Below are 11,651 nucleotides of genomic sequence, written 5' to 3' on the forward strand. Positions count from 1 at the left end.
CAAAATGAAAGGATGGGGCCAAGTACAGGAGGAGAGGAGAAGATAACAAATGAGAGGATAGTGAGGTGACTTTGAGAAGACAGAGGAGAGGTGGTTGAGTAGCCTTCAGCTCACCCCCCTCTCCATCCCAGCGGAGGAGAGCAGCGTCCTGGGGCGTTGTTCTAGTTAAGGTTATTAGGAAGATATTAGGTCTAATCAGTAGTAGACTACAGGGAACATCACTACCACTACCACAGGCCCAGAGGTGATCCATCCAGCCAGCCCCCAGCACACAGGCCCTCTACAGCACCCTTCGTAATGGCACTAACAACAGCCTGCTGTATTTGCTGTGAATGCCGTCTTCAGTTATATTAAATATTTACATCTAATATTGGAGGGAAGGGAGGGGGGACATGTTGAGGGCATTAAATGAGAATTCCTTCTGTGGCATTTTTTAAAATGTATCTCTCTGTTCTATCGCTCTCCCTCTCTTTCTCTCTCTCTCTCTCTCTGTTGGTGGTTTTGCCTGAGGGGAACAGACGTTTAATGTTAACGTGTTGCTAACTAACGACACAGACAGACAGACAGCAGAGATGTCATGTGTGAAATTAGATCCCAGTACAATCACTGGGAATCTCTGAGAATCACCTCCATAAAATACATGTAGACTCACTGTACTGCAATCCATATGCAACGCATAATCAAATATGTTTTCCCTTCAGGAATGCTGAAGGGTTGAATGATGACTCAGTATAGGAACATGGGCTTCTATCTTTTTTCTCAATTATTATACCTATATATGTCAACTGGTTCCATTTCATTTACGATCTGATGCATGTGATTTACATTACTCTAGCATTGTTCATATTCAGCATGTATTCAAACAGGAGTAAATTCTGATTTAATTGACATGATCATCCACCAGTCCTGAGTTCATGCCAGGCTGGTATAATATGTATGATATGTGACATGTTACAAGTTATGGTGTTATGGTGCTTTGCTAACACATTCAGACACAGGCAGAGACAGGCCCAGGACTCAGAGTGGTAGCAGGGGATTTAAACAGCAAGACACTCTAGTTGATGGATGGATGCTGTCGACTACAACGGGACAGATAGAGGGGAGGATGGAGGGGGGGTGACAGGGAAAGAGGAAAGGAGGAGAGGGTCAGTGAGTCAGTGAGTGACTCTCCTACCTTAGCCCATGGGAAGAATGAGAGAGAGGCGTGTTTCTCTCAGGCACAGGGCAGCAGGGGAATGTGTTTAATACGAGATGATCTTCCCTGGTGGGTTAGCTCATCACTAACAGCCTGGAGCAGAGCACGCACGCACACACACACATGCACACACACACTGTACCCACAACTTTCAAACGGAAAATGAAGGTAATTGACATTGTCTGGGAATATGAATAATAATCCATTCATTCAGCAGAGTCACTTACTCCAGTGATAATGTAAAGTAGGTCAAATTGGGATGTTCTACTGTTGTTTAAACCTTTTCTCTGCTGACATCTCAATGGGAAGTCAGGCTACTAATGGAGACACTCATTATTCCAGCCAATGACAAGCTGTTATCCACAGGTACCTCTAGCCCGAGGACAACAATCTGAAACAGGTATGGAACATCAAGTCCCTCTCCTCTACCTCAGTCTCTCCCGTCAGTCCTCTCTCTCCACACCATCCACCTCTCTCAGCCCTGCATGACATGCCCTTCTCCTGTTCCCTCCTCGTCTTTATCTCCATTACCAGATACATCCCACGTGTAGAATCAGGTCTCTCTGTCTCTGCTCTATCCTGATCTCCTGAAACACAAGCGCTGAGGGTCAAACGACAGATCCTTCTGCCTCCATTCTCCTCGCTTCCTCAGTCTCCCGTCCCTTCTACCACCCCACCACCGCCCTGGGGCAGGACAGAGCCAGTATTAGTCAGGGGAGGGAGGGAGGCTGGTGAATATTATTAGCATGGGGAATTAGATTCATTAAGGAGGGAAGGGCAGAGAGGACGAGTCCTGCAGTCAGAGACGAGAGGGGACAGCCAGACACTCCATACAGTCGCACACAAACATACACACACGACACGCACACACATGCACACATACGTCCAGGATGCCCAGTGCATTAATGTAGACAATTATATTCAGACAGTCAGAAATGTGTGTTAAAGACTTTCTTTAATTCCTCAAGGTGCTAGCAAGGCAGAAACAGTTTCTCTGTCTGCAAGTACTCTCACTGATGCCTTTAATGCCTGTGCTTTATAAAACGACTCAGCCTCCTTTCACTCTCTCCCATTGTTTTAGTCCTTCAAGAAAATGTCAATCTAATCGACATTCTATCCTTCTATGGTTTGATGGAGGCATACTGTCTAAACAGGAGGAAAGAGAAAGCAGACAGTGATTACATGATGTGGTTTAATTAGGAGATAATCTGCTGATCTGGTATGTTGGGAATAACAACAGCACATACAGAGAGAAACAATTAGTATGTAGACCAAGATGGAAGTGAATTGTAACACATACTAAATGCATTATACTGTGAAATGACTTCTCTTTTCTCTGTCTCTCTCTCCCTCACCTGACCATTTCCAATTACCTCTTTGTCTTCCTATCAGACCATTCAAGGAGGTTCCTCCTTCAATCCAGACAGTCGTTGAGTCTACAACACCTCATTAAATCATTCTCAGTATTCATTCCTCTCTCTGTTATCATCTCATATGAAAACTGGTGATGTTTAATAGAGCATATTATTATATTATTATTGTAATTATCTGGTTATAAAGGCCTGATCTGTCAGCCCAGAGAGATCTGAGTCCTCCACTGGTCACTTCATTAACACACTACAGACACGTATGGCCCTGGACCGCCATCGCGGAGGAGGACACGCACCCGTGCGGGATTCCCTTTGTGAGATCCAATCTAAAGTCCCATTGACATTCCGGTCCTGCGTGGCAGTATGATATCAGTATGATAGCTATAACAGCAGGAACAATTAAAAATGTGATTATCTTGGACTGTGTTACATTATATTGTGATTATATTAGCCACTGGGTGGTATGACATTGGACGCTCATCCAGTGTCCCACCCAGACACTGTCGAAAAATAAGGAATACCTCTAAAACTGAGGCTTGAATACAAAATAAAGATGTTTATTTTGACATAATAATAATCATTTATTTAAACCACCACTCACTATTAACCCATAAATGATCATGTGTTAAAAGGTTATTGTCTCAAGTCAGCCCCCCAATAACACTCCTGTATGTACCTATTATTTTTAATAGGAAACATAATATAAACAATACAATCTGTCTGTCTGTCTATCTGTCTGTCCGTCCGCGTATCAGTATCAGTATGTAACCCAACCACTGTAATAACTAAAGCTGTACTAATGGCTGTTTAATTGACTATTAATGTCTGTCGCTCCCCTCTCCTTTCCTCAGTTAGCACACCGACACACTAGTTTGTAGTGTTCCAGGGTGATTAGAGAGGAGATATGAACTATTAGAGCATCACGGTCATCATCATCATCGTCATCATAGTCATCATTATCATCAGGTGTTGTAGGAAGACTCTGGAGAGACCAATAGAGACAGGTGTTCTTTAGAAGGGACTACAACAGAACCACATCCATGTTACAAACTCCAGACTCTGCAGTTCTTATGATGAAGGAAATCATCCTTATTAATCCCTCATTATCACTAATAACACTCACACCTGCAGCTTCTCACATTCAGCGGTTACTCACTGCTAACGACTAGGATGGTCATTATGTCGGCTGATAAGGTAACTACTGTACTGAAGAGAGATTGTAACCAAGACATCTAAAAACACACTATTTTCTGTTGTGAATCAGAGCTGTGTTTTCCACAAGGCTAAAGAAGAGATGTGATACAGTATGTCTGGGCCAAGTCAGACACTTTTCAGCCCAACACACTACAGCCCACTGAGCTCTAACCCAACGGATGGCTCTCGTTCTTTGAGGAAAACATGGACAGAAAAACAAAAAACTGCTTTTATCCCCATATGCCTTCCTCCTCTAATCCCTGTAATTCTACTCTCATTCCTTCTAAACATCCCCTAATAATGATCTCATTAAGGAGAGAAGAAGAGCGAGGAGAAAGTTGTTGCTCCAGATGTGACTGGGACCCTGAGAGAAATGTGTTTAGTGAGAGACCCTGAGGACCAGAGCATATGTGGGGTTCTTTAGCTCTGTGTGTGTGTGTGTGTGTGTGTGTGTGTGTGTGTGTGTGTGTGTGTGTGTGTGTGTGTGTGTGTGTGTGTGTGTGTGTGTGTGCGCGGGCTTATGTGCATGTTTTTCTCCATCTGTGACAACTGCCCCACTTCTACAGGCCAACAACACATCATCAGAACCCGCCACTGACTCTGCCCCAGTTCCTGAACTAATACATAATCAAAACGTGACTGAATAATTAATGCTCCATCTGCGGAGTGCGGCGTCATCAAAGTGAATGGAACAGTTTAATGCCTGTCTCATATCTGACAGCTACAGGGAATAGGGCTGGCCCAGGAAATCAGTAATATATCCCCCATAATGTCTGTCCTAACTACCGCCTTGGCAGAACGGAGCAAATGTCAAACGCACAATGTGTGATACTGTGTATGTGAAATAGAGATAGAGGGAGAGAGAGAGAAAGCGAGAGAAATAAAGGGACAAAAAGGGACAGAGAGATCGAGCTTTGCCCGATAACGTGTATAGCTCTTTTAGTCAATCATAAAGAAACAGCATATGCTGCTCCTGCATCTCAGTGTGACCCGTTTTCTAAAACTGGTGCAAAACAACACACACTGATATCAATAATAAAATAATATCAAGATCCATTCATTTATACATGGCATACATATCACAGAGATGATAAAACAGCAGTGTTAGGTAAATTACACTCTTTACACTGAGTACTTCTGTAATGAGATGAGCAGGGGGCTTGAGTCCCTCAGGATATACTGATATCTTCACCCCTGAGTGCATGTGCGTGTGTGTGCGTGCGTTTGTGGGTGTGGGTGTGTAGGCAGGGCAGGGCAGCTGCTCCTCCAGTGTGAATGTCAGGCTTCATCATGGAACTCACTTGAGAAACAAGTGGACTCAGCGAGCACAGCCATCTCTGTCTTATCTCTCTATAGTCCTCTCATTATTCTGCTGCTCCTCTACACTGAGGGTCTGAACCAGACCAGACCAGGCCAGACCAGACCAGGCCAGGCAGCACCTGAATGTGCTCTGCAGGTTCACCTCTCTTCTCCTAAAAAATAACCATCATCAGCAGCACTTGTGTGTTGTTTACAGCCCCCCCCCCCCCCCCGTCCTCTCCTTCACTGTCCTCCCCTCTCATCTCCTCTCCTGTCTACCTCACTCGCCACTGTAAAAGCCTCTCAAGCACAGCTGTCAATGCCTACAGAAACTGACATGATCCACACACCATCTCCAGAGTTGGGCCTGAAATCACAGGCCAGGACCATATAATACCTTTATTTGTGTCTATATCTAGGACAGAAGGACCGGCCATGTGAGAAACACAAGGTTAGGTTTACTCTACTCAGGACCAGAGAGGAGTGGTGTGACCCACATAGATCCTATTACAAAGTTCTATATGTAATTATATGGTGAGACACTGTCTGTGATCTGTAAACTATGTGCTGTCACCAGCAGGTGGCAGCAGATCACTCATTGACATCTTCCACTGACAGTTCCTCACTAAGGACCAAATACAGCTAGGGGCCCAGTTCCAAACCAAACCCTGGCCCCTTCACACAGGTTCTTATTATAAGTAATATATCTAAAAGGAGTGGGTGTGTTTAAAAGCAGTATATTTCTGATTCCTATTCAAAATCTTTTGATATGGAATAGGGCATAGAGCAGGCTAGTCAGGTGAATGCAGTCACTGTGGTACAGTTTGTTGGTTGCACTGGTTTATTCAGTGAAGTATGAATATAACTATATAAGTAGACAATAATGTGGACATCAGTCGTTTTGGGGCGCGTGCTGAAAGACCCAGTAGTCTCTGTGTTAGTGATAATAATGTGGACATCAGTTGTGTTTTTGGGGGGCGTGCTGAAAGACCCAGTAGTCTCTGTGTTAGTGATAATAATGTGGACATCAGTTGTGTTTTTGGGGCGCGTGCTGAAAGACCCAGTAGTCTCTGTGTTAGTGATAATAATGTGGACATCAGTTGTGTTTTTGGGGCGCGTGCTGAAAGACCCAGTAGTCTCTGTGTTAGTGATAATAATGTGGACATCAGTTGTGTTTTTGGGGCGCGTGCTGAAAGACCCAGTAGTCTCTGTGTTAGTGATAATAATGTGGACATCAGTTGTGTTTTTGGGGCGCGTGCTGAAAGACCCAGTAGTCTCTGTGTTAGTGATAATAATGTGGACATCAGTTGTGTTTTTGGGGCGCGTGCTGAAAGACCCAGTAGTCTCTGTGTTAGTGATAATAATGTGGACATCAGTTGTGTTTTTGGGACGCGTGCTGAAAGACCCAGTAGTCTCTATGTTAGTGAGTCTAATAATAATGAGGAGTCTCCCAGCACAGCAACTACAGCAGCCCCAGCAGAGGAAGAGCAAAAAGAGACCGGGAAAGCTGTGTGTGTGTGGTGTGGTGTGGTGTGTGTGTGGTGTGGTGTGGTGTGGTGTGGTGTGTGTGGTGTGTGTGGTGTGGTGTGGTGTGTGTGGTGTGGTGTGGTGTGTGTGGTGTGTGTGGTGTGGTGTGGTGTGTGTGTGGTGTGGTGTGGTGTGGTGTGGTGTGGTGTGGTGTGGTGTGGTGTGTGTGGTGTGTGTGGTGTGGTGTGGTGTGGTGTGGTGTGGTGTGTGTGTATGTGTGTGATCTCAACCCAATTGAACACTTATGGGAAATTCTGGAGCAGCACCTGAGACTGCGTTTTCCACCACCATAAACAAAACACCAAATTATGGAATTTCTCGTGGAAGAATGGCATTGCATCCCTCCAATAGAGTTCCAGACACTTGTAGAATCTATGCCAAGGTGCATTGAAGCTGTTCTGGCTCGTCATGGCCCAACGCCCTATTAAGACACTTTATGTTGGTGTTTCCTTTATTTTGGCAGTTACCTGTGTCTGCCACATTCTCCCCTTTTTTGGTAATGTCAGAGCCTGCCAAGTGTACTGGAAAACTAGGCCAAATGTTCTACAATAGTATGGAATTCCCCAAATAGACATGCCACACCCAATGGGTTAAAATTATAACATAAAATGAAACACAGTCCATGACACAATACTGGATATTTACATTCACTTATCTGACGATGCTCACAATTTCAATTCACTGAAAGCCTCCCAATTCTACCTTCAAGAGGATGCCACACTCATACCTCATACCTCCCTTCCTCCGAGCAGCGGGTATGCGCTCGGTGGGCGTGTGCGCGCAGAGTCCCATCCCTCCTCTCCTCTCCATAGCCCATAGTACCTTTAAAACTTTCCTCCAATCAGAGTCGCTTCTAAGAACTTTGCCAAGTGGAGTCTGTCGGGTACCATATGTTCGCTTTCACTCGGGTTTGGTTCGGCTCAGTAGGAGGTGTTGGTCCTATTGGCTCGGTATTGTCTTTATGCAAACAGCTCCTTTCACCGACAGCATGTCTATTGTCACCGCCAGGTTTATATGGAGGCAGCGGTGGATGTGAGGATTACATCCGTCTGAGGAGCGCTGATTCAGGCTGTGTTTCTCTTTGAGCCCCTGCCAGCTTCGTCACAGCCATGAGTTGTCTGGATGTGATGTTTCACCAGAGTTATGGAGGCCACTACCTCCCTGCGTCTTCAGCAGCAGCAGCCTACAAAGCAGCATACTATCACCATCAGCACCAGCAACAGGTGGGTGTCCAGACTAGACGAAATACTAATAACGTAGTATTTGTTTGTTTTTTAATACTAGGCTATTTTTTGTGTTCTAATAATTGGCGCTTTTACGCACGAATACACTCCATGAGCAATGTTTTGGGGCGTCTAAGATGTCAGTTCACAGCGATGCGTCCTGGGTATCACAGAACTCTAAAAGTTACCCGTTGAAAAGTTGAAGTGGTCATTGCTCGTGATGTATTTAGTTAGAGCAGGTCACGCAGAATGACTCGGGCTCCTCGTTCCATCAGAAGGGTGATGTAATGAGAGCTCGTCACTGTCACTCAGGAATGTTGACGATGATGGTTCATGTGGTACGGCCACGAGCATGTGCATAGTCGTCATACTTTCACCAGAACACACGCGCGGAAACGTCCTACAACTTCTTGGATAAACTTCGGTCTGTAAAGATGATTCGTTTTTCTTAAAATAGAGGTCATAGAGAATATAAGTAATTATACTGGCTACTATGACTTTTAACGAGGGCTGTATTTTGTTCAGTTGATGTATACATGTTTTAACATCTGGTTTGATCGTTGTGGTGCTGACTAGACAGACAGGCTGGTGCTCTCATGGCTGAATCTGTGGCATACATTTTTCTCTCTCTCCCGCTCCCTCTCTCTCGGTCTATTTCCCTCTCTCTATAGAAGAAGCTGGGTGTTTACAGTAGGATGCAGCAGGACAGCGCGGAGCAGCAGTTTCCAGGGGGGAGACAGCAACAGCAGCGTGGGGGTGGAGGGGGAAGGCTGGCTGGGGAGAAGGGGGTCCGACAGGGCCTGGAGGTTTCTGGGCTGGGGGGCTCTTGGAGGTCTGGGAAGGACAGCCAGCCGGCTGAGGCAGAGTACCTGAGCTCCAGGTGTGTCCTGTTCACCTATTTCCACGGCAACATTGAGGATGTGGTGGATGAGCATTTCTCCAGGGCTCTGAGCCAACCCAGCACCTTCACTGGAGAGACCAAGAGCTCCAGGTGCACACCCATTCACACCTCTGCCTCGGCTGGACTGTGGAAAGGTAGGAACACACGGGGACACTCGTACCATTACTCATCTGAAAACAGTGTTATTCAATGGATTCATTATCTTTTACTGTTACTTTTTATTTAGAATAATAAAAATGTAATTGTGGAAAAACCTAGTGTTCCTAAAAACCTTTTCCGATATAGGTTCTTCACTGGTAATTAGTGTTGAGCGATTAACTGACATTTTGGGTATTTAATAATTTTTTTTAAACCAACATCGGTTCAATTATTAGAATTGCATTTCGTTCTGTCTTTTCTGAGCTCAATGCTCAGTTTCTTTAGAGATAAATCAGATCAAGCCCAAACTGTGAGATGTAAAGTTAGTTGGGGGTTGTAGTTTCCAACAGTCCAATATTCTACACAGTTAGTGCAGAACTGTTCATGACACAAACTGTTCACACACCTCTTGTTGGCGGAGAAAACTTTTAACAGGTTTAAAGCTTATTTCCTGTTCTACACATTTTTTCATGGTGTGCAAAGAAAACTTTGCAGTTTTAAAGCTAATTTTCTTACAATTCTATACATTTTGCCATGTCTAATGTGCATTCATGTGATATTTGAGTGACTCGAACATTACTTCCAAATCTATGTGCTAAGAAATCTAGCAAAAAAACGTCAGCTGATTTGGGCTAGTTGATCTGGACATTTCTGACAAGTTATAAATAGCTCTCTATGGTATGCAATGACTGACATGACAAGAGGAAAACTGATGATGCACTACCCAATTTTGAAATGGCACCTTGTGCATTCTACTATTACAACTTTCAAGAGTAAGTTGAAAGCCGGACTGAGCCCCACAGTTTGGGAAGCACTATCAATCTAAGTGATTGATAGTTGGTATTCAGCAGTCATAAAATGTACCTTATTTACTTTTAAGTACTAATAAAATTGTGATTTTGTCAGTCAGCATAGGCAGCAGCTCTATAGAGATGAGATGATGACTTGGAAGGAAATAAAGTCATCAAATAAAACAAATGTAATATACACAACAACTGAAAGCTTTTATTAAAGTAAAGTACTGTGAATAAATGATGTAACCTTTAGGCTGTTTACATGAATGTCTGTCTATCGTTTACTGACTACATCCATTTCTCTCTTTCAGACAGTGTATCTCTCTCGGAAGGCCAGTGTAGTTCTCTGTCCTCTTCTCTGTGGGGTGGAGGTTACCAGTCCCAGACCAGCACCTGTCTGCCCATCCACCCAGACTTCTCCCCCAGCCCTGCAGGCTTCCATGCCCCAGACAGAGCTATGTGGACAGGCCACGCTCTGCCCCAGCCCAGCCTCTCTCCTCCAACCTCTCTCCCTGACCCCTGGGCCTACAGCCTCAGCCCCCAGACCTCCGCCAGCTACACACACGTCCACGACGTCTACCCACACACACACCCTCACACACACATGCACCCCCGGCACACACACGCAGTATTACATTCCCACCCGTCCCATGGCCCAGGCCTAGACCCCAGGTTCAGCCCTCTGCTCCTGCCTGGTGTGAAGACTCAGAGCCCCCTAGCCCACAGCCCTGTGGGACACAGCACACACAGTACCACACATAGTACCACACACAGCAGCCAGAGCCCAGGGATACACAGTGATGTGAAGGCAGAGGTGGAGCAGGCCAGCCCCCCCACCCTGACCCCCTCAGCCTGGCCCACAGCTCGACACACACACATGGATATCTACGACTCAGGTAAGCCTCTGACCTGGAGGACACACGCACGCACGCGCACGCACACACACACACACACACACACTCTCTCTCCCATGTCTATGTTTCTGCTACGTTGTTGTTTTATCTAAAAGTTGATGTTATGCTGTTTCTCTCTCTCCAGGTCTGGATCAGGACAAAGTGAAGGCTGTTTGGTTCTGAGAGAGACGATATGACATCACAGGGACGTCACCCTGCCACCGAGCTGTGATCAGCTCTAACAGAACCTCCTGGAACCACATTTTTTTGTGGACTCATTCTCTAGAAGACTCTCCACTCACTAGAAGAACTCAGAACTCCAGGGTGGTTTTAGGTTTCTCAGAAATCCTTCTGGAGAAATATAGACTACTCTCCATGCCTCACAATCCACCAGGGATACTTCAGATCACTCTTTGGCAAAATATTTGTTCCTAATTTGTACCAAAAGTATTAGCTGGTTGATTGGGAACTAGTATCCCACATGAGGGTTCTGTTTAAAGAACGTAGTTTGTGGGAACACCGCTCAGCCAAGCCTCTTTCTGATCTTTTAATATTGTGCTATGCGTGTAACTAGCTATATGTGTGTAATTGACTGAAATATATGTTGTATATACAGTAGTACTGTGATCTGAAGGGATTATCATTTCCGTAAAGTGTTTGATTGTTGCTAATTGTTTTTCACCAACCCTGTGTTGTCATGTTGCCTAGTGTTCTGTATGTGGAGAAATGTCATTATTGATGTGTAATAAATTGCTAAGTTCTATTGGCAATCATGCCCTACATCTTTAAGAGCTGACTCAAAGTACACAGCTAAATGTCATTTTTTTGTATCAAATCTGAACATTGAATATCAACCAGCATTGTTTAGGAATGATATGTAGGTCAGCCTTGAACTTTTACTCAGAAATCCATCTATATTGAACAAAAATATAAACGCAACATGCAACAATTTCAAAGATTTTACTGAGTTACAGTTCATATAAGGAAATCAGTCAATTGAAATAAATTCATTAGGCTCTAATCTATGGATTTTACATGACTGAAAATACAGATATGCATCTGTTGGTCACAGGCACCTTAAAACAAATGTAGGGGCGTGGATCTGAAAACCAGTCAA

At 44.7% G+C, this 11,651-nt stretch overlaps 1 protein-coding gene across 1 annotated transcript; it reads left to right on the plus strand.

The window, feature by feature from the left end:
• The first annotated feature begins 7,428 nt into the window (after positions 1–7,428).
• Positions 7,429–11,323, plus strand: LOC120058065 (transcription cofactor vestigial-like protein 3). Its single transcript, XM_039006545.1, has 4 exons — positions 7,429–7,808; positions 8,480–8,843; positions 9,953–10,537; positions 10,680–11,323. The coding sequence occupies exons 1-4, from the start codon at positions 7,695–7,697 to the stop codon at positions 10,715–10,717; spliced, it is 1,101 nt and encodes a 366-aa protein (XP_038862473.1). The 5' UTR covers positions 7,429–7,694; the 3' UTR covers positions 10,718–11,323.
• Positions 11,324–11,651: the final 328 nt, after the last annotated feature.

Source organism: Salvelinus namaycush, chromosome 13 (genome assembly GCF_016432855.1).
Source record: "Salvelinus namaycush isolate Seneca chromosome 13, SaNama_1.0, whole genome shotgun sequence".
In the NCBI taxonomy this organism is placed as follows: domain Eukaryota; kingdom Metazoa; phylum Chordata; class Actinopteri; order Salmoniformes; family Salmonidae; genus Salvelinus; species Salvelinus namaycush.

What these genes read in the sequence shown, in the direction of transcription:
- LOC120058065 (XM_039006545.1), top strand. Translation starts at nt 7,695, where the DNA reads ATGAGTTGTCTGGATGTGATGTTTCACCAGAGTTATGGAGGCCACTAC. An exon ending in ACCATCAGCACCAGCAACAG is followed by an intron (nt 7,809 to 8,479) that starts GTGGGTGTCCAG and finishes CTCTCTCTATAG; the next exon opens with AAGAAGCTGGGTGTTTACAG. An exon ending in CTCGGCTGGACTGTGGAAAG is followed by an intron (nt 8,844 to 9,952) that starts GTAGGAACACAC and finishes TCTCTCTTTCAG; the next exon opens with ACAGTGTATCTCTCTCGGAA.